General features: G+C 40.6%; 2 protein-coding genes across 3 annotated transcripts in view; one reads left to right on the top strand and one right to left on the bottom strand.

Annotated features, from left to right (window-relative positions):
• Positions 1-23,165, bottom strand: part of psmd1 (proteasome 26S subunit, non-ATPase 1) — an 87,282-nt gene that overhangs the window by 36,971 nt on the left and 27,146 nt on the right. The gene's annotated exons all lie outside the window — the stretch shown is intronic.
• On the top strand, positions 13,157-22,889 carry htr2b (5-hydroxytryptamine (serotonin) receptor 2B, G protein-coupled). Its single transcript, XM_036585829.1, has 4 exons — positions 13,157-13,546; positions 14,297-14,900; positions 19,400-19,600; positions 21,948-22,889. Exons 2-4 carry the CDS (start codon positions 14,576-14,578, stop codon positions 22,865-22,867), a joined length of 1,446 nt encoding a protein of 481 aa, XP_036441722.1. The 5' UTR covers positions 13,157-13,546; positions 14,297-14,575; the 3' UTR covers positions 22,868-22,889.

Genomic DNA, 23,165 nt, shown 5'->3' with positions numbered 1-23,165 from the left:
GTTGTCTTTCAGTCTGGACTCAAATTCTTAAATGGTACTAAGTTAACTGTAAGCACTGTTTGCACAGTAACCAAACACTTTATTAAACAAAAAAAAAATAAAATAAAAAAAAAAAGAAGAAAAAAAGCTTCCATGGCTTCGTTTCCTCATCACATTTTCCTGGCTCTCGTCAAAGCCAGCGTTTGAAATAAGAAAGAGCCTCTTCACAAGTTTTTTTGAAACTCAACTCGAATACCTTTTACCAACTCTCCTAAGTCGAGGCAGATGTGTCAAGAAAGTTTCTTTAAACAATTTACACAAGGTGATTATGGTTCCGCGGCCCTCCCTGCGCTGCGGAGAGGAGGAGGAACGGCCCGAGACGAGGATTAACAGGATTGAACGCGGTCTATTACGGGCCCACAATTTACTAAAGCACCAGGGAGCCTCGAGCCTCATAACACAGAAGCCCTATTAGACAATAAAACAGGAAAACATTACTTATGCTTTTCTAGCCCAAAGATAAATATAATACAGTAATTTCAATCAATGAAACACTTCTAGAAGAAAAAAAAATCCTTTATTGGCTTTTATCTTAAATGCTGGGTTAAGTTCTAGAAGAGAACCACTGAGATGTTATAATATATTTCTCTATCTTTAAGCCGCTCCGCATCTAATATCTTCATCAGACACTCAATAAACCCTTTTAAGGGCTCATATATTACATTATTCTTGTATTAAACTTTCCCCCCTGAGGTCCACTTATAATGCTTGTGTGGTTTTATGTACCAAAGAGAGTCATAATTCATTCTTAATTCATTTTTACATGACAATTTCCAACCTGCATTAATCCCTTAGAATTAAACAGGCTGTTTGTTACTCTGCCTTTAAGACTGTTGTGTTAAAATGACTGACTGGCTGCTCCTTATTGCCCCTTATTCAAAAAGCAGTCTGTGCGATGTGGCGATACTTCTCGTTATTGTGCAAAATTTTTTACTGCTATAACGAATATCTTCTCTGAGTATATCATCAGTACTTAAAGAATATTGACCAACTATGTTTCATTAAAAGAGGAAAGCATAGTTAGTCCTATTTAACTGGATTTAGTGCAGTATCGTATGTGAACAGGGGAATTTTTTGATGGCAGTTTTCTACCAAGTCTGTGTCAAAATATCATATCATATGTATAGTGGTCAGGACCCCCATGGACCCTCACAGAGCAGGTACTATTTGGGTGGTGGATGTGTGTTAGTGTGTGTTGTGCTGGTACGAGTGGATCAGACACAGCAGTGCTGCTGGAGTTTTTAAACACCTTAGTGTTGCTGCTGGACTGAGAACCAAAAATATCCAGCCAACAGCGTCCTGTGGGCAGCGTCCTGTGACCTATCTTCATTAGACACTCAATAAACCCTTTTAAGGGCTCATATATTACATTTTTCTTGTATTAAACTTTCCCCCCTGAGGTCCACTTATAATGCTTGTGTGGTTTTATGTACCAAGGAGAGTCATAATTCATTTTTACATGACAATTTCCAACCTGCGTTAATCCCTTAGAATTAAACAGGCTGTTTGTTACTCTGCCTTTAAGACTGTTGTGTTAAAATGACTGACTGGCTGCTCCTTATTGCCCCTTATTCAAAAAGCAGTCAAATGCTGAATTTATTTAATAAAGTAAAATTAAGTTACATTTCAGTGCACAATTTTTATTTATTTGAGTTTAATATACTAGGTGATAAAAAATACATAAAACGTGCCATAAATTTTACGCACTGTTAGAAATAAAGGTTCTGTTCAGGTACATTTTTGTTCATCAAGGTACAAACAGTATAAATGTTCCCTCAAAGGTACAACAGTGGTTTTAAGGTCTGATTGTGAAGCTTAAATAAGTTTTTCCAGGTGAAAAGTTCGTATTTGTACCTTTTCATAACTGAATGTTTTAAAACAGAACAGTAAAATAAAAGCCTGGAGACGAGACGGGGTGTGTGGAGTCAGTACAGCTTAGAACATATCATTTCAGTGGATTATGGTTCAGTTATGTTCCCTGACTAAAGGTACTGAGATGGACCCTTGAGGGAACCACCCCAGTGACAAGAGGGGAACTGACCCAGTGACATTTTACTACCTTTACAGGCCACATTCTATGTTCAATAAACAGTTATTGTGCATTAAAAACACAGAAGTATGCTGTCAGCGTGAATGGGTGGAGCTAAACTGCTGTAGGCTGAACAGGCTGATATGTAAATGCGTTTCTGTGACTAAACAAAAACAATGAACAATGAATGCAGTTCAGTTTCCATGTATGGACTGAACGGGAAACTCTCCATGATGAGGGGTCTTTAAACGGGAATACTACTCAGATACTTTGGTGACAATTTTGAGGGGTCCTTTGTAAATGAAACTCAATAGACTCTCAGTAGCATGGTCAACAACATATGAGGGCTAGGATTAGGGCCAGGGTGAGGGTTAAGATTAGCTTTTGGGTTGAGGTTAAGGTCAGGGTTAGGATTAGGGCCAGGGTTAGGTTTTGGGCTGAGGTTAAGGTTAGGATTAGGGCCAGGGTGAGGGTTAAGATTAGCTTTTGGGTTGAGGTTAAGGTCAGGGTTAGGATTAGGGCCAGGGTTAGGTTTTGGGCTGAGGTTAAGGTTAGGATTAGGGCCAGGGTGAGGGTTAAGATTAGCTTTTGGGTTGAGGTTAAGGTCAGGGTTAGGATTAGGGCCAGGGTTAGGTTTTGGGCTGAGGTTAAGGTTAGGATTAGGTTCTGGGTTGAGGTTAGGATTAGGGCCAGGGTTAGGTTTAGGATTAGGGCCAGGGATAGGTTTAGGATTAGGGCCAGGGATAGGTTTAGGATTAGGGCCAGGGATAGGTTTAGGATTAGGGCCAGGGTTAGTTTTAGAATTAGGTTTTGGGTTGAGGTTAGGTTTAGAATTAGGTTTTGGGTTGAGATTAAATTAGGGTTAGGATTAGGTTTTGGGTTTAGGTTAAGGTCAGGGTTAGGATTAGGTTTTGGGTTGAGGTTAAATTAGGGTTAGGATTAGGTTTTGGGTTTAGGTTAAGGTCAGGGTTAGGATTAGGCCCAGGGTGAGGGTTAGGTTAAGGTTGGTAAGGTTAAGTTTTGCGTAACGGAACTAACATATCAACAGTACAGCTACTTAATGTAAGTAATGAATCAACAGAACATCCACAAGATATTTACTTCAGAGTATTCAGATGCTTCACTACTGCTACTTCTACAAAGGACCACTCCAAATAACACACACTGCCCGAATGCCTGGACCTTGCTCTAAAAAGACGACCACATTCTGCTTGTTTTCCTTTTAAGTCTCCGTTTTGCTGCGAGGGTAATTTAGAATAACCAGAGCACTTTCAATGACCATCCACCGACGGAATGGCAGGCGAAGAACCCATATCTCATAAAACTAAATCCAAAACACAGCCTCCTCACAGCTCCTCCTTCACGCCATCTCACAAAAACGTCACATTAATCAAATTCCCCTAAAGAGAAATGGCTCAGTGGAAGTTAAGGGGCTCTCTTTTGTTTTTAAAGACAGTTGGTCGCTCGAATTGATTTGACACCGAAGAGAAACTGCAACAGACTCCCTGCCAGCTCAGAGCTATAAAGCCACTCTCCCTTCTACAGAGAATGGCAGTTAAAGCACACTTGAAAGAACACTTTTTAGAGGTAAGATTTAGGAGCCAAAATACGTTCAAACGATGCATACAAAAGTATGCATCATTTGCATACAGTGATGAGTCGGTGCAGTGACAGGTGAGACTTAGCTTGGCTGCCAAACCCTCTCTGCCACCTCAAACTCCTCTGGACAGACAACTAAGAGTGCCAAACATTAGAGACGTGACTCTCTCATCATAGCATCAGAAATTACCATACAGCTGATGCGTATCTCGCTCTGTTCCTAGTGTGTCTCACTTACTGTCTTCCATGGAAACCACGGTCAGTTCTAGAGAAACTAGGGTCAGAATTGTTCACAGTGGTGGTGATAGGAACCAGACGTCCACCTCTAAAAGCTCCCTCACAAAAAGCTATTGCATGAAATGGTTATGAACTCACTGCCTGATGACTGAGACACCTTTTATGAAACACTCTTACCACGCAGTACACTCTTCTGTTATGATATCAAGCTTGTAACCATTGAAGAACCCTTTTCGGTGCTGTATAGAACCCTTTTCAAAAAGGCTCTATGATAAACAGATCTACAGCACATTCTCCATCAACTTGTAAAACCATTTCATGACGCAAAGAACCCTTTAGAAATACCAAGGGTTCTTTGAGTGTTCACTGTTCTATATAACCATTTTCTTTCCTAAAGAACCACTTAAGAACCATCTTTTTAAAGTGTGTAATACTGACAAAACCTTGGCCTAAAATATGTTTGAAATAGGTACATTCACCACTATTTTACCATCAACATCACATATATAAACTTTGAAGACTCAGGTTGGTTCACTGGTGGTTCTGGATAGTAAATAAAAAGGCTATATTCGTGTTGTAGTCATGGCGACCCCTGGTTCCTATCAGCACCACTGTAAAGGAAATCTGAGTCTGTAAGATTTTCTGTAATGAACCATTTCACATGAAAAAATGGTGAAAAAACAACTAAAATGCAAACAGAGAGACTGCCATGTTATGGGCATATTGCAGATACAACGCTCAATTTCCATCTAATTTCACAAAAAAAATCATTACATGCATCACAGTATACCAATATAGATAACATGTCCAGCACTATTTGTGATTCTTGGGGTTTATTTTAGAGGTTGGCAAGCATTAAAAAAGTTCTACTAGAGAACTTATTTTTCTAAGCCAAACCAACCTGGGTAGAGCACAATTAGACCGCTGTACAATCAAGACATTTAACAAAAAACACTGAAATTCGAATAAAGCTTTGCCTACCGTGGGCGGGGCTTATGATATGGACACGCCCACACTTCAATGACAGCTTTTTTTTGTCCTGAAGTCCTATAAATTCTATTGTTTGAGGTTTATTTTGTTACTAAACCAATCTGTAAACAGAGCTTTGCAGAACCGAGCATGCAAAATATTAAACTTGATCTCAGAATTGAACACAGAATAAAATCTGAAAATTATGTGTTATTGTGACCCAGGACGATGGAGTGACAAGGTCCTACGGGTCACAATTAGACCTCTGTACAATCAAGACATTAAAAAAAAACAAACAAAAAAAAAAATTGAAAATTGAAAATCAAACCTAAAGCTTTGCCTCTAACTGAAGAGTCTGCACACCACATACAGGACCACAATGCGGTGCAATTAAACGTCTGAGACCACTCAACTGCCACTGTTACGACTGGACTAACCTGGGCGACCCCAGTAGAGTTCTGACCAAGGGAGAATATGTACTTCGAATATAAACTACTGACTGATGTACTAAATGTTGTTCGTTCTTCTCTTTTCCAGCCAAACCCAAAGTCTACAATGTATTTTGGCAGCAGTGAAAAGTTGGGGCCCATATGATGAAAATGTTGTATAAACTCAGATTTTAACGTTTCTTGTGCAGAAGAGAACACGGCAGCCGTCTCCATCACACAAACAGTGGAAGTAGCCAAGCCAGAGGAAAAACCTTATAAATCCAACCTTATAAATCTGGAAAGTACAAGTTTCTGTCTCAGTAACAAGGGGAACAGAGGCTTTAGCCCCAACTCAAGCTCCAAAAATGCCAAACTGTAAAACCACAGACAGCACAGGGTCCCCATTCAGCAGAAATAAACTGTCAAAGCAAAGCCTTCAGCTAGAAAAGGCAAGATAAAGCTTCATCAGCTTCAATGTGATGGTGGTGAAGGTGTAACCATTTCCAGAGTGACTATTTACTACCCATGGGTCAAACACCAGGCCCGTGGGCCAAGTCAGGCCCCGTGACCCAGTCCTATTCAGCCCGCAAAATTATTTTAATTTTCTTTTAATATTAGCCTGTTTCACACCGTTTCCCCAGGGATTGCTATGGTGTTCCTATGTGGTTGCTTTTATGTTGCTAAGTTGGTGGTTGCTATGGTAGTCCACTACCACCTTAAATGTCTTGCTACCTTAACTTCAGTGCTATCTTAAAACATTGCTACCCTAAATCCACTTCCGCCTTACGTCCACTACCACCTTAAATCCAATGCCTATTCCTATGGAACGAAAACAAAAAATTCCGCAAAATTCCATTGCTACATGGAAACCGTGCATCCAGTCAAAAAGCTGTATACAAGCCCGAATCTCACAATCGGACAAGAGTTGGAATGGTGTTGATGTCTTGAAAAAGGCGGGATGAGTTATGTGGCAAAAATCCGGCAGAAAATTAATGAAAGAGAAGAAGAAGAATATAAAAACAAAGAACAACCATAATTAAGCAATCATAATAAAATAAAAACACAGCTGGCCCACGGATTTGCTGAGATTTTTTAATATGGCCCTTTGATGGTTGAGTTCGACACCCCTGAGTTACTAGATAGATTTACTCAAGTACTTAAAAAAACCTGAGAAATCAATTCTTTCACTTCTACTTAACTGTATTAGAGGATAAAGGAATCTACTTCACTACTCTCAGTTACATGTGAGCCTTTCGTATTTAGCTACTAATTTCTTTTGTGTGTTTAATTTCAGTCTGTTTTTTGGTGACATCTGTACTGTTTTGTGATCTTTGACGTTGGAACTTTAGCATTTTGGACCAAAATAATCCCAAAAAGAGAACAGAGCCTAACAGACTGTAGTCCTTATGTTGATAAATGCTGGATGTTTCTAAGTAGTTTGAGTTTTTGACCCATTACCTTTGTACGTCTAAGTTGTTTTTTGGGAAGGTATTTTTACGCTAGTTATTATTTCAGCCAAGTATTAACACTTAAGTACAGGTTTATATTGCCACCTCTAACTATTTAAAAACAGTACTTAAAAATCAGAACATTTGCCTCAATCACTAAGAAATTTCTTCTGAAAACCCACTTATGCAGTTTTCACGAAGATTCTGACGTTCACCAGTGTTCTCTTATTTGGGATTTGTTTTTAGCGAACTAAGGCACAAAGGGGAGAACAGTTCTGCGGTTTAAGATCGGATGTACACTTTCTCAGGATCTTTCTCAAGAACACATTTAAGAAAACACTTATGAAGATATTGGTGAATGGGGCCCAGTTAATGTTGAAAACTGCGATGAAATGTAAAACTGTATTGCTCTTTTCCAAGCATCTCTTACTTACTGTCTTTTGTGAGATCCACCACCAAATGAATCAACATATCAGAGTTAAGTGGGCAGGGCTTATGCTATGGACACACCCACACTCCAGCGACAGCTTTTTTCCCCCTGAAGTCGCTATAAATTCTAGATATTTGAGGTTTTTGTTGTCACAAGGCTGGCACAGCCAAACCAATCTGTAAACAGAGCTTCGCTCTTGATCTCAGAATTGAACACTGATAAAACATGAAAATTTGTATTATAATTTGTATTATATATAACCCAGAAGATGGAGGGTGACAGGTCACACAGGGCTTTTCTTTGAAAAGAACAACCTTAAACCTCTTCACTGTTTCATTAAATTAAGGGCTCTACAGCAAGTTCAGGTACTTGCAATACCGGCAAGAACTTTGTGCGGATAAAATCTTTTCTGGCTCTTATAACAGATCATATCTAGGGCTATTTTCATTCTGGCTTACACTGACCAGTCATTTGGCTTAACCGTGGGCCAAGACCACCACTCTAAAATCGTGTTTACCTTTTAAGAGCCCGTACTCTCCAGGGTTATTTGGTTTTTCATTAAATAATGAGAGTTAAAAGGGCCAGGATTTGGGTCTAAACACAACACATTAAGTAAATGAATAAACAACTGAATAACTACAGGGAGATTCACTCGAAAGAGGCCCCGAATACTCTGTTGTAACTTCCATTAGGATGAAGCAATCTGAACCAAAAAATACGCTACATACCTTGACGTGTGTGTAATCGATTGCATTACATGCGATGCTGGAAGTGATCTCCGTTCTCTGCCAGACACATGAGGGGGTACGGGAATATGCACCCGGAAGTTGCAAACAAAGCTTAAACACTGAGACGGCTGTCTAGCGCCTACCTCATCACTCCGACGCAGGGGCATCCCGGCTTGTTCGAAGCTCCATATACTGAGGAGCTCATTGCACGTTGTTTGGTTCAGATTGCCTAGTCCTAGAGAGAGTTATTACAGAATATTCGGGGCCTCTTTCGAGTGAATCTCTCTGTATCTAGAATTAAAATGAGTATTATTAAAAATTAACTGAAAAATAATTAATTTTCCATAACATCAAGCCAGCTCCAAGAACACTCCTTAAGGCCAGATAATATTTAAAATGTTTGGACTTAGAGAACCTTTCTCCTCAAAGGTATTCGACTCCGAGAGCCCTAGACTATTACATCAGCTTTTTCCTTTAATGTGTCAGCCTGAGAGAGTCCGAGCCCAGGACCCCTACATCTAAATTTGTAAGGATGACGAGGGCACGGAAGAAAGTAGGTGCATTCATCTAACTGATGAGGACATTTACAGAGAGAGATTAAGTTGTCCAAAAGGCAAAAAAGGATGAAGCTGCAGGATAAACTCCTTCAACGGCCACATCATCTGCTCCATCTCAACGACGCTTATTCAGAGGTGCTACCTTAAGCAGTCGTCAAGATAACCAGGACGTTTCAGAAGAGCTTTCTCATGTTACTCTGCAAACAATGCCATACTCCAGAGCTCCTCGGATTCAGATCTGGAACATTTCAAGAAAGAAGAAGAAGAAGAAAAAAAAAAATTCTTCCTCCTGTTCATAAGGCCGTTTTGGTCTGCTTTGACTTTTTTCCCCCCCCTCTTCTCAACGTTCATAAACAAAAGAGGGAGGCTGACACACTCCAGGAGTCGCAGCACAAAGCTCAAAGCTCCTTTCACCAGACGGAGTCGACGCAACGGCAAAAATGAACAAACAAAAGGAAGTCTCCGCTCCGTGACTTATTTTCCCCCATTTGGAGAAAGTGGAGAAATAAGATATTAACATGAGAGATATACAACCGTGCAAGAACGCTGGAGCTTGGAAGGAAACAGAGCTGGCACATCTATAATAACACAGTTCCAGTAATAGCACAGATTTTTACTACTAACAGTTCACAGTTAAAATCAGTGTTGGGGTACAAACTGAAAAAAGCAATTCATTACAAATTACTTCTAATGGGATTACTCACTACTTATTACTTCTGCACTCTTAAAAAAGATGGTTCTGCCAGGGTTCTTCAGCAAAGGGAACAGTTCTGTTTACAACTTTGAATTCTATATAGCACATTTCATGCTTAAATGTTCATTTGCATGATGAAATGGGTCTTCAGATTGATGGAGAATGCACTGTATATTTTTGAAAAGGGTTCTATATAGCACTCAAAAGGGCTCTCCTATTGTTACAAGCTTGACATCATAACAATAGAAGAACCCTTTTTGCTGCTATATAGAACCCTTTTTTTTAATTTTCCTTTTCCATCAATTTGAAGAACACTTTCATGATGCAAAGAACGCTTTATTCATGCAAAGCGTTCTTTAAGTGTTCACCGTTTTGTTTAAGAACACTTCTAAGAGTCTATACAACGCATTCTCCATCAATCTGAAGAACCTTTTCACCATGCAAAGAACTCTGTTGAATTACTAAACTTGATATGGCAGCGAGTGGGGACATGACCGTGTCCTAAGCGAAGTGATGCGACAGCATGTGAGCTAAATGACTTTTTTACCTTTTTTTTTTTAAGCATGAAATTGTTCTATACAATGCCCTTACTAAAGAGACCTTGGAGAACAATCCTAAGACTGTATGTTACTCTCTAAAACCCAAACACATCTTTACAAACTGAAAAGCCAACAGCCTCATTAATACTTTATTTACAGAGAAATAGCCAATCACAGTGAACGCCACTAACGATTTCGCTACCTGTAAACAAGAGACACAGATACGTTTTACCAACATTATGAACTGATGCTGTTTGAAAACCTAAAAACCAGCCGGTAAAAACAGCTCAAAAACATCTGCTTCAAAATCAGTCCTTAGTGATTAAACTGTAAAGCTTATACAGCTGTTCTGAATTTTCGATTTTGGTATGTTTAAAGCAGCAGTTGGTAGGATGGAGAAGAGAGCGGACTTTTAAATTAAACGAGTACAACGCCCTGGTCCCGCCCCCTCCCTCATCCCAGCCCTGCCTCCAAAGCCCGCACAGGATAGCAACCACAGCCACTGAAGAGGCCAGGTAAACAGTACGGAGCACAAACCATTAAGAATACAAACTAAACTCCACACAGTTACATATAATGGTTCCATGGTGTAATGGTCACCACTCTGGATTGTGAATCTGGTCTGGGGCAGTCAAGGGCTGGAGGTTAGGGAACCGCCGGTTTGATCCCCTGAGCCGACTGGACATGACTGAAGTGCCCTTGAGCAAGACGCCTAACCCCCAGCTGCTCCCCGGGTGCCATGGATAGGACTGGCCACTGCTCTGGGCAAGTGTGCTCACAGCCCCCTAGTGTGTGTGCGCATTCACTAGTGTGTATGTGGCGTTTCACTGCACAGTTAAATGCGGAGGTGAAATTTTGCCATTGTGGGGTTAATAAGGGTCACTTAATGCGTCAGCATTTCCTGAAGCCACTCACTAAAGCAGCCCAGCCAACTTTGGGTCTGCTGCTCCCTCTCTCTCCCTCTCTCTCTCCCTGTCAGTGTCCTCCTCATCTTCCAGGTAACGTTATTTCTGCGGCATATGCACTCGCTTTTTTCCATCCTGTTGGTAGATTTGAGTACTGCATGTGCAAAATGAAGCTCACAGGCATCACCAGCATTTTGCATAGAATACCAAATCGTACCAGCAAACTCTGTTGTAAAAATGTGTACCTGCTACATAAAACGCACACAGGTCGGCAAGTCTGCTGAAAATACTGAGCCTGATCGAGTCAGAGCCTCCTGGCTCTGATTGGTCATTTTGATGCGGGTGCATTAGGCATTTTGAGCACTCGCTGGAGCCAGAGGAGCCTGATAGATATATATAATTAAACAGATTAGCCGTTTAATGTACTACTGTCAGGACAGAGTGACAGCTTTAGCCAACATGACGAGAAGTTATTTTTATACAGGTTATACTGCAGCTTTAAGTCAGGTTGGTTATCTCTGTTCAGCACAGGGATCTTCATACATCAGTTTTGTATTAGTGTGATCAGCTGTCACAGGTAGCACATAGGCAAATAATTTATATTTTAAAAGCATGACATGTAGTTAATATATAAGATTAATATACTGTCAAAAATACACAATGTTTAAAAATTTAAAGACAGAGGTCCCTTTGCCTTTTCCATCTCTTTAGAGAGCCAGCCACTGAAATGTTCTCTAGGGAACTACAAGTGGTTCTTCTACCCTCTGTGGCACCTTTAAGAATGTTTATAGTCACATAATTTGAAAATGCCAGCTGCGGTTTACACAGAGTCTAAATTTCATGACAAAACAATCAGCAGAAATGATCCATGACCTCAAATAAAATCGTGTTACATTAACTTGCATCGAAAGTTAAGAGTTTTTCCTTCTCCTGTAAAGTTACTTCTGTTGGTTTTGTTCCGACAGCGACGAGATGCAGGACTAAACCTGTTCAACTTAATATGGTTCTGCTAATAAAGCTTTTTGTGACTGGAAACGAGCTGAGAGAAGCATCTAGGGCCTCATTTACTCATGCATATACATGGGAGATCAAGCTGAACACAAACACGACCAAGACCATGGGTGGAAAAAAAACGGTCCCTGTTTCTGGCTGTAAAACACTAAAGGTACCAAAGCTGCAGCTCAGTCAGCCCTGATTTTGAACCGGAACATAAACCTTTTAAAGTCACATGCTGCATGGCAAGGTGGGTAACAGATGTGCCCTAGCCTCAGAAGATAGAACACAGTGTGCTGAGTGTGTGTGTGTGTTTGCGTGCTGGGTGTTTGAACTGTATGGAAGACGTAAGAACAATGACCTTTGTTATAATTAGAGGCAGACGCCACCTGCATAGAAATAACCACCTGCCAGCATGAAGATGGGACGCCTCTTTATGACGCTCGAGTCCTTTTAAGGAACTGTATATAAATGTAGGTGCATATATAACGTACACACACACTTATAAACACATATACATACACAGTAATTCAATGGAACCAGACTCATATTTATTTATTTATTTTTATATATATATATACATATATATATATATATATATATATTTATATTTATATATATATATATATATATATATATATATATATATATATATATATATATATATATATAAAATGAGTCTGGTTCCATTGTGTGTGTGTGTGTGTGTGTGTGTGTGTGTGTGTGTGTGTGTGTGTGTGTGTGTGTGTGTGTGTGTGTGTGTGTATATATATATACACACACACACTTTTGACGTTTTTCAGTTTTTGACATAATTAGAAAAAACGTTATCCTTCACATTGTGTGTAAACTGCATGATGAACGGACTAAAAGAATATAGAATATATAGCCTGGTTCCATTGACTTACATTAAAAGTAGGTTTTTTCTTTCTCCTGTAAAGTTACCATTTTGGAGGTTTGAGACAACAGCAATTTTATATATATGTATTTTTTTTTTTTTAAACTGGTTTTCCTTAATGCTAATCCATGTAAATGTAGTTCCCATCGCCACTGGCCCTGAATTCCCATACTGTGCTTCTCTAGGCATTACCTGATAAAATGCAATTAATACTTAAATCTCACACAAAATTTGGTATGTGGGGAAGAAGGAAATAAAGTTTAGGTTGATGAGAGGAAATAAAGGTGATTTTTCCATCGTCGTTTCAATTACCAGAAGAAACAAGGTGGGAAAAATGAATTCATTCATTAAGGACGAGCGGGAGAAAGATGAGGCACCAAACCCTCCGTTTATGAAGGCGACACCCTGGGGTTTGCGTAGAAGCACATAAAGCAAACAGCCCGACTCCGTTAATAACTCATCCATTTCTGCGACTGCCCCGGGCTGAGGCGCGAGCTCGGAGTGACAAACATAAACAGTAGGTTCGCTGTGCTGAAGGAAATTACCTCCCAGAACTGCTGGAACCAATCCAGCAACGACACACTCACACGTTTTCTCCCACCCTGACTCACCATACAGCAAAGAGAGAGAGAGAGAGAGAGAGAGAGAGAGAGAGAGAGAGTGTGTGTGTGTCTCAGAGTGAGGCGGCAAGCGGACAAGTACGGAACGAGAGAGAGAGACAGACAGAGACAGAATGAGAAGAACAGCGTCGCGGTAGGTGATGCGAAGCAGGACTGGGGATTCTTCCAGACCGCCAGGACCAAAGGAAACACTTCAACATAAAAAAAAGCAGAAGTGAGATAATACTTGGATCTTTTCTCACCAGAATTGTTTTTTGTTTTTAATTCCTTTTTTGTGAGCACTTATAAAATGTGTGAAGCAACGAACTGAGAGACACTTCTTGCCTTCACAATTTGTAAAAAGAAAAGAAGCAAAGAATGACAGAGGACGACGCTGCAAAGGGCAGAAAAAGGCACAACTCTAACAAAGGACTCCGCCGGGTTTCAGTTTAAGGTAAGCTCAAAAAACACTGCTCACCGTCAGCCAGGCTTCAAGCAGTATTTAACAGAACAGACATCTGTTCCTTTTGAAACCAATGGAAGATTTGAAACTGACAAACACTGAACAGAGGTGCATTTAAAGCGTTTAAAAGACAAGTACATGAATTGCACCCACAGTTTAATAGTAAATATCATTTCAAAAAGCATTTCAAGTACTTTACTGGGGGCTTTCATGGAATCACTTCCAAATAAACCAGTATCAGGCTTGTTTGAATAGCCAAGCACCAAGCAACTTAGCAATTTAGACCGTCAGGTTACCAAGTGGAATCCGCAATATGCGAATTCATTCACATTAGCGCCCTTGCATCATTTCCAATTGCTGTTAATTTATGTGAACTACGCAAACAGATGAAACGCAGAATATATTAAATCAAAACCATAAACTTTTGTAAACACTGTAATAATATTCCCATGAACCAGCCAAATTGTAACTTGGAAACCTGATTGAGAGGGGGAAAAAAAAAAAAATGCGCCATCTGTTCTGATTTATTAAATTTCATTAAAACGTGAAATGGCTGAGTTTATGAGCAAACAGTGATTACGGCAGATAGCCACTTCCTTGCTTAATTACTCCTCTGCTGTCTAGAACTAATGGCACTAATGACAGCAGAGGGAAATCTGATGTCATTTGTAACGATAAACGTCAGCTCAAACCAAGATAGAGACGGCTGATGGAAGCATGCGTTTTGTTTTGTGTTTACAGCTGTGTCTCGTAGAGCTGCACGAGAAGAAGTGAAGAACATGCTGAACGTAACGTCAAAAGCTCTCGCGCTCAAGGCACTGACCACTCGGTCGGAAGTATCCTCTCTTGACGGATTACCCTGAGGATCAAGCACAGGCAACTTGAGGCACATACCAGACTTCTGTTTGGAGTATTCGTCGTGTTCTTTGTTGTTGACTCTTATTCAAATGGGAACCGTGTCACTCCTGAGCTGAATCTGCCCCCAGTCCAGCTTCCCTCAACGCCCGCCCCAATGTGACAATGCTGGCGAAGCCCCAGGAAAAAAGCCAAAGCAATACTTCCCACAGCCCGGCCATCCACGGCAGCATGTCCCAGAGCGATGCACCGAGTCCGGAACAAAACTGCAGCGCTTCGGTCTTTAAATTAGAGGAACTCCACTGGGCCTCGCTGCTCATCATCATAGTCATCATCCCCACCATCGGAGGCAACATCCTGGTCATCCTGGCCGTCTCGCTGGAGCGCAAGCTTCAGAACGCCACCAACTACTTCCTCATGTCGCTTGCTGTGGCGGACCTGCTGGTGGGTCTGCTGGTGATGCCCATTGCGCTGGTGACCGTGCTCTTCAGTGAGTGACCCTCTTTTCTTCTTCACTTCAGCTTGTTTACATTCGCTTTCAGGTTTGGTACACGAACTTCATTAAAAAGCAGATGCACTTGTACAGACTGTTCATGGCTCACTTTGTCCTGGTTGTCTGTCTAAGTTATAAATATTACGCAAAGTTCGTTACGGCACTTTTTCGGTGATGCTATTTGGAGCATGGCAAAACAAAGTTAGGTTCATTAATCATTTTGTGGACAGATTAATTGGTGGGGAAGAAAAACAAAATATTTCCATCTACTCTCCCATGAATTAATGGACATGAAATTTAAGAGAGAGGTCTTAACCTGAACCTCCCTTGCACCATGGTTTGATGGCTTTCTTCAGAATTGACGATAACGCACCTACGCAAAACATTTCCTCGTCCTACCCAGCGCTGTGCCTATGCAGCTGTGCTCAGAGCTAATCCTGCTCTCTCTGCCAACTTGGCGTTCAGTCCCAGCGCCACCGATCTCCAGCCAGTCCATTACTTCTCATTAATTAGATTACACAGGGTTCAGTGACACAACATGAGCCTCGACTCGTTTGCGCACGGTAGGATTTAGCGCTTAGACCAGGCTTCCCAAAATAAGCCTTTTATTTGTACAGGAACTATATGGGCAGTTCTGCTTTAAGCGGGCGAAAGATCTGGTCAGTCAAACTTTAAAATGTCCATCAGATCAGATAAAACAGCAATAACAAGAGTCGCATACTAATTGCTCTTCAATCTGCACCATCAAACACATGCATTCTAATCAGTTTCCGTCAAAGAATGACAATAAAGCATAAAATGGTGGGAAGAAACTCTCAGTATTGATCAAAATGAGACCTCAAAGTGATCTGAGCACTGAAGAGGGACCCACAGGGGTTAACGGAGTAGTGACCAATATAAACTAAAGTTTAGAGCTTTACACAAGGCCCGAAAAGCCTTTGTTGAGAGAGAACCGCAGGCGCTCTGAGAACACGTCAAGTGCTCTCAGTAGTCAAAGGGGGTTTGGTGCAAACGGCCAAACTGAGCTCGAAATTTACCAGAAGACAGGAACTCTCACGGCTAATTAAATCATATTACTGGGACGGAGAAGGAAGGATAATGGATGGATTTGGAGTGCAATGACCGGTCATTTATCATGAGAGGATACTGTAGAGCTGCTTGTGTAGTGTTTATATCCGTCTGGGACTTTGGGAATAGTTATTTGAGCACAATTTGCGGCCAAAAATTTGTCACTGGCCTTTTGATTTTTGAGAAAATAAATAAATAAATAAATAAATATTCATGAAAAAAATACTTAAAAAAAACTTTTCTTAATTTTTAATTTATTTTTAACTTTTTATAAAAATTATTTATGATGAAGGAAACAATGAAAACGTTTGGAATTAAATTTCTTTACATTACTTTACATCCAGTACAGTTTTGGACAAGATTTTTTTTTGGGGATAGCTGCGATACCAAACCTAGCGCCTCTGTGCTATGAGGTGCATGTTTTTTCTCCTCCTTCTCATTGTTTTGAAGAGAACTGCCCATCTGGAGAACCTCTGCAAAGTTTAATGGCTTTATTGGAGTTTCACTTTTACATTCAGGTGTATTGCCTCTTCAGGCAAACAGCTAAATGAGAAACTGACTTGCTGGTCTTGCCGTCTACAGAGTAAAATCGCTAACGTGTCCACATCTGCTCGGCAGGTGAGCGCAGGATTTACTGTCAACACCTTGAAAAATTAAATGGTTCAATGTCAGGGTAAAATGCTGTCTGACCACCGATCAAATCAGACAGAGCTTAGTTTGCTGCAAAAGGACAGCACCAGGGCTAAAAAGACAAGAACACCCTCTCAAAAAAAGAATTACGAACGTACTCATCAAGGATGGAGAGAAATATTTACATGGGAAATTTCAGACTTGGCAGTGCAGCACCAAAAGTCTGGCAGAGCAGATCATCCTTTTATACTGTTCTCAGGAAAAGGGAGATTACAGGGTAGTGAATCTTACCTGTTAGTCTGTTAAGAGTTACAGAAGAAACATCAGTGAGAACGAGCGGTCGTTCTTATGGTCACATACCAGAGAACAAAGAACTACAAATCTGATTTCATCACAAAAGACGCAGGACTTCTGCTCCAGTGACGACAAAACATCCTGAATGCTGGTGGCATGAGAGCATGATCCTCAAAATGAGAGAAAATCCCAAGAAAGAAAATAAGGGAGGCACTCTGGTTCACTGATTTACATTGTCGCAAGCATCTGAAGAAGAAAAGGCTTTAACTTGCATAACACATACTGGATTTTTTAAAATCAGAAACATGTTAAGGACTTCAAAAAGTCACGTTATGAAAGTTACATCGCTAAGGAAGCATCACAAAGGATAGGAAATAAAGAAAGGGCTTAAATCTGCCAGGTCCATCTTCTACAAAGCCCTTATTAAAACCAGCAGTGAACGTACAAAGTATTAAGCTACATCTACTGTAGAAAACCTGCTTGCTGTCAGTGATCAAGTCCAACAAGAGGTAAAGATCCTCCACCCTTCACCAAAAATCACCTTCACCTTAACAGGGATTATTTTAAAAGCCTTCCGTTATGCTGGGCTTTACAGTTACAGCTTTCACCGCTACTGTAATTGAGGAGGTGATGAGCTCCAGGACATGTTTAACCTCTTTGTAGATACTACGATGGTACAGTTGAAGGTTACAGATTTGGCAAACTTAACAAAAGCAGGGATTGACAACATAACAATAACAAAGGTGGAACTGATTCAGAATACATTATATTAACCTGTAATCAGTAATTAAAGCAGTACAGATCATTTTAGACTACATTAATAAGGAAGACATGCATAAAGGCATCTGTAGATGGATCTTTGCACTGCACGATCTGTTGATTTCTTAATGAAACGTTTGCTTGCACTGTAAAACGTTATATCTTGGCAAGAGAAGTCATCTTAAAATGTTTTTAATATTTTTTCAGTTTACAATTGTGAGAATATAATGAGATCTCAATTTATTTCTAGATTTTACCATATTTTTAGGAAGTAATTACATCTCTCTTACTGAACTGGGAGATATTTTAGCTTATTTCACAACACAAATTGCTTGAAAATTATCTGGCAATAGAATCACTGTTGTCAGATCAAAACCTCATATCTCCATAAAGTAACTGTACAAGAGAAAGCAAAAACCTGCTTTATTTATAATGTAAGTCAATGGAACCAGACATTTCTCCACATCATTTCAGGCTGTTTCTTTTGGTTTGTTCATCATGAAATTTTCAAGTTCTGTCAAAAACTGAAAAATGATTTTGTTCCAACAGCAGCGATATGTTGTTCTACACAATTTCACTATAAAACACCTTAAAACAAGTAAAACTGGAAACAAGCTAAATATTCTTACGACAACGTGTGGGCACAAAAAGAACTGGTGTATCAATTGAAAATGCACGTCTCCAGAGCTGGCTGTCCAGTTCAGCCAAAAGCATGTTGGCTGCTTTATTCCCTTCAGCCAACCGGCACGACGTGCGTATACACTGTCTGCGGTGTGTGGGAACATCAGTAAAGCTGTTTTGTCCCAGGATCGCCTTTGATAAAGAGTACTTTTCAAGAGAGATCTTATCAGCACAGATCCTTAGTTTCAGCTCTTTTTCCAGAAAAGTACCTGCACTGACACAATCGCATTAGTCTGTTTAAGCGTCACACAAACTAGTCACAACTGCTAAACACAACTTTCAGTTCAACCAAAGATCACAGCATTCTGCGCAACAGTTTTTGATTTAAGATGTACCTAATCAGGACAGAGAGCAGCAAAGAATATTTGAAGCATGTCTTGTTTCTCTTAGATGACAACTGGAAGCGGTTATGAGAACAAAAAACAATCCTGTACTGTTTATTTTCTTAAAACTCATCTGAAAGACAAACAGCATCAAAAGAAAAAACAAGTTTAAATGCAATTATTTGCACTGGGATGAATTCCAACTAAATTATATGCTGTTATTCATCTCATGTCCAAGGTAAATAATGCCATAAAAGACGATTTACAAGAAATGAAGCAAATAATAGACATATAGAAGCACTAAAATGAATTTACTAAATTTAAAAGTTATTACTTTATAGAAGCTTGGATCATTTTGGAACATTTAAAAGCAGTTTTGTGAGGTCTTTAAGAACAGAAAAACCTAGGAACTCATGAATCGAATCCTAATTCCTGCAAAGACTCTTTAGTCTATATTTTCTGCAGTCATAATATACCTCTAGAATTACTTGTGTCAATATTATTTACTTACATTGTCTACAAAGCATGTTATGCCACTGTTAACACCTGAATTCCCCACCTGCCATTAATAAACGGTCATCCAGACATTAATAATGTCTTCGCCTGCAATAAAGAAGGCTTAAATATAAATACAAGTCATTCAGGTTCTGCTATACCCCGAAGAGAAAAACAAAGCCTGTTTACCTTTTGTGCCTTTTCTACACGACTTTAAGCGGAACTGATCAGTTCTCCATGTTTCAGACGCAGAGTGGCCCCTGCCCGACTTCCTGTGCCCCATCTGGCTCTTCCTGGACGTCTTGTTCTCCACAGCCTCCATCATGCACCTGTGTGCCATCTCTCTTGACCGCTACATAGCCATCAAGAAACCTATTCAGCACAGCCAGTACAAATCCCGAGCCAAAGCGATGGCCAAAATTGCACTGGTCTGGTTGATATCTATAGGTAAGCTCTTTAATGTTAAAGGTGCATTCCGGCCTAAGACTAGCATTTACTATCTTATTTGTCATGATATATAAATGTTCTGTAGTGCAGAATGATGAATACATAATACCTAGCATGTATTATGTAAATACAGGGCGATTCAAAAAGATTCATCTGATTTCAAAAAGATTTTTCACTTGGAAATCATTACAGAACAATGCAGTAAGTTGTAAATGGTATTAAGTGAGCATAAAGTTTATTCTGTAACTTTACAAGTGCTCAATATGAACCTCCTGACCTCCTCCAGCTGTACGGACATCTGGTGATGCTGGTGACCTTTTTCTTGGAACTGCTGGTACCAATGACGAGTGCTCTGAGCTGTTGGAGGTTCAGTGCCATACTGACAGTCAGAGACTCTATGACCCCCTCTTCCAATTGGATTGTGATTGGTTCCTAGTCGCCTCACGGATGTAAAAATATGATGCTTTGAAATCGGATTAATCTTTTTGAATCACCCTGCTAGCATAGCCAGGCTAATAAATAGACGTGTGATATTCGACATTAGCTATCTGGCTTCCTTTTGCATTCATCAGCCAGCGGGAAGGCTAAACATTTCAAAAACATCCTCCCCTTGAGCCTCTCCCACAATGCCCGGGTAGTTTTTCAAAAGTTTCTCCCACCTCCAAGATACATCATCAGAAGCAGGGTTTCCTGGTCTGGAAACTGGAGCCTCATGTTGCACCACTCTAGGTGGAAAGTAATATTTACAACAGATGTAGTAATGGTTACACTTTTGGCGAGAACGCCCCTTGAACTGCGCTAATCAGCTAACACTGCAACTGGAAGGCAACAACAAGAGCAAACAGCAATGTTGCTGGGGTGTAATGTAGCCATGCGGATAAGCAATTTCCCTGTTTGTCAGTCTTCAACAACCTCTCTGCTTCCTCTATTCTCTCCAGCTGGCCAGCAAGGAAGAAATGTTTACTCTGAGTAACAACTGGTCAGTTTCCTTGCACTTATCTGATAGTAATCTTGCTTCTGAGACGATAACTGTTTGTGCCACTTTCAAGTAACTGACAGCGAGTAGTAATGAACAAGCAGTTGTTTATTTTTTCTGCCACTGTGAATACTACACCTGCCAAGGAGATAAGTTACTTTACTATCTTTGTCTTCAAATAAACTCCTTGTTAATAAACTTAAAGCCAAGTGCCAGGGCAGGCATGGTACATCATTTCCTGACTGGGGCTTTCCCCAGTCACTTCTTGCCCTCCTCCATGGATCTCTATGGATATGGACTGGCAAGCTGACATAAACAAAACGATTGACCGTTAATGATCCTGGGGCCTTTCTCACGAAGCATGTTCAACTTTGACTGGGTTCCTGACAAAGCTTTAGCTTCACAAACACAGCTAGGTTTATATACTCAAGCTATGATTAATCCCCATGGACTAGAAACATGGACGAGATGAGTGTCTCACAGACCATAAAAGAAAATATACTAAGCGAATATAAAGATGAGTTAGGCATTGATAACCACATAACTGCCACTGTGTTAGTGCTTAATGAAGAAATAATTGCCCGTGACCTGTAAATGCCCAGAGGGGCCTACTTTATCGGTCTTAGAGTAGTTTCTGATCCAATTTCCCAAAGTTAACCTGCCCTGGAGCGGGTTAGGCATGCAGCACAAGCACTATAGTGATGTAACCTGGTAAAAAAGTGATCCACTGTAGTGAAACCGAAAATTCAAGGATAGATTAAACTAAGTTTAAAAGTTAACTGGCTAAGCAACAAATCCTCCTCCGTGAGACCGGTGTCTGGTTTCAGTTATGAATTCGCTTGCCTGGGAACAAAACTAGTCACCTAGCAGTTCTGCTCATTAACAGAATTCAAGTAATCTTTCAGAGCGTGTCGTTTTGAGATCTGCAGCATCCAGCACTATAAGTGGAACCTTAGCTGTGCTTTAGAGCCATGAAAGGCAGGCCCTGCGCACCGATACTTCAATTCTGACCCAGCACACTGTGTCCCTGCTTACTCCGCAGGCATGAAATCACGTATTCCCTCTTTTGACAAAGCAGTATTACTGAGCAAAACCAGACAACAGTAGCTAAAGTTATGGAAGCTCCTCAAGCCAAGGTTAGTGGAAGAGTCCGCTAGCTTAAGATCTACGGTCACTGTCATAACTGCTTTTTCAGCGACAAATGGTTCGTTTACTCACTGTAAGTGTTTCATTTTACAGAGCTATACAATGCAGAACTTGCAGTTTCACCTGCTGAAAATAAGCAAGCTATGGCGCCACATTTGTCATCGTTACGACTGTCTTGATTGTCTCTTAATGATATTAACTTAATATTCTTCTCTCCTGTAACAGGTATCGCCATACCCATACCCATCAAAGGACTAAAAAGCTCTGATCATCCCAACAATATAACTTTCAGCTGCAACCACACCTGCTTGTTGACGCCAGAGAGCTTTGGAGAATTTAAAGTATTTGGCTCTCTGGCTGCCTTCTTCATACCCCTCATGATAATGATGATCATCTACTTGCTGACAATCCAAGTGCTGCGCAAGAAAGCCTATCTCCTCAGGTCGAGGGTCTCTCAGCGCTTTAACAGACCCACCGTATCTACAGTCTTCCAAAGAGAGCAGCCGGTTCCTTCTCCGCCGGAGAAACTCACCATGCTGGATGGAATTAAAAGGGACCAAATATTGAACTCTGGGAACCCCACCACGGGTGATGAGATCCCGATTCGGAGAATGTCCACCATAGGAAAGAGATCCATGCAAAACCTGAGCAACGAACAGCGGGCATCAAAGGTCCTAGGGATTGTATTCATGTTGTTTGTGGTCATGTGGTGTCCGTTCTTCATTACCAATGTCACCTCGGTGCTCTGCCAGAGTTGTGACATCGAGCTAGTGGAGAGGCTCCTGGACATCTTTGTATGGGTGGGTTACGTCTCATCAGGAGTCAACCCTCTTGTCTACACGCTTTTCAACAAGACTTTCCGGGAGGCTTTTACACGCTACATCATGTGTAACTTCGGCAGTAAGAAATCTCCCAAAATACAATGTAGGAACTTAAGCAGGATCTCCTTCCAATCTTCTATGGCAGAGAATTCCAAAATGTTTATGAAGAATGGGATGAAGAACGGCATTAGCCCCGTAAGCTACCAGAGTCCCTTGCGGCGCCGGCCAACACATTTACAGCCTTCTCCTAGCGTCATGCTGGATACCCTTCTTCTTACGGAGAACGAGGATTGCAAACCTGATGAGAGCGTCAGCTACGTATAAACTTGGAAAAAGATATCAGTAGAGAATCTTTGAGAGCAGAGAGAAAGTTGTGCCACCTTATAAGGTCAACCAGAGCAATGAAGGTAATATGAGGATCATGGGGTTTGGCAGTGTAACAGCAAATGGAATAACCCATATTTATTGCCTTGTAGTGAATTTTATATGGGACCATAAGCCATGGAAATTAAAACAAGGCAAAGGAAACCAATGTCACCAACCTGGAATGGACAGAATGAATGACAGAACTGTGCATTCTCAAAAATGACCAAATGAATGGCCTATGTATGTTATTCACATC

The sequence above is a fragment of the Colossoma macropomum genome, unplaced genomic scaffold (genome assembly GCF_904425465.1).
Source record: "Colossoma macropomum unplaced genomic scaffold, Colossoma_macropomum, whole genome shotgun sequence".
In the NCBI taxonomy this organism is placed as follows: domain Eukaryota; kingdom Metazoa; phylum Chordata; class Actinopteri; order Characiformes; family Serrasalmidae; genus Colossoma; species Colossoma macropomum.
This window is presented reverse-complemented; position numbering and strand designations above follow the sequence as displayed.

What these genes read in the sequence shown, in the direction of transcription:
- htr2b (XM_036585829.1), top strand. Translation starts at nt 14,576, where the DNA reads ATGCTGGCGAAGCCCCAGGAAAAAAGCCAAAGCAATACTTCCCACAGC. An exon ending in GCTGGTGACCGTGCTCTTCA is followed by an intron (nt 14,901 to 19,399) that starts GTGAGTGACCCT and finishes TCCATGTTTCAG; the next exon opens with ACGCAGAGTGGCCCCTGCCC. An exon ending in GGTCTGGTTGATATCTATAG is followed by an intron (nt 19,601 to 21,947) that starts GTAAGCTCTTTA and finishes CTCCTGTAACAG; the next exon opens with GTATCGCCATACCCATACCC.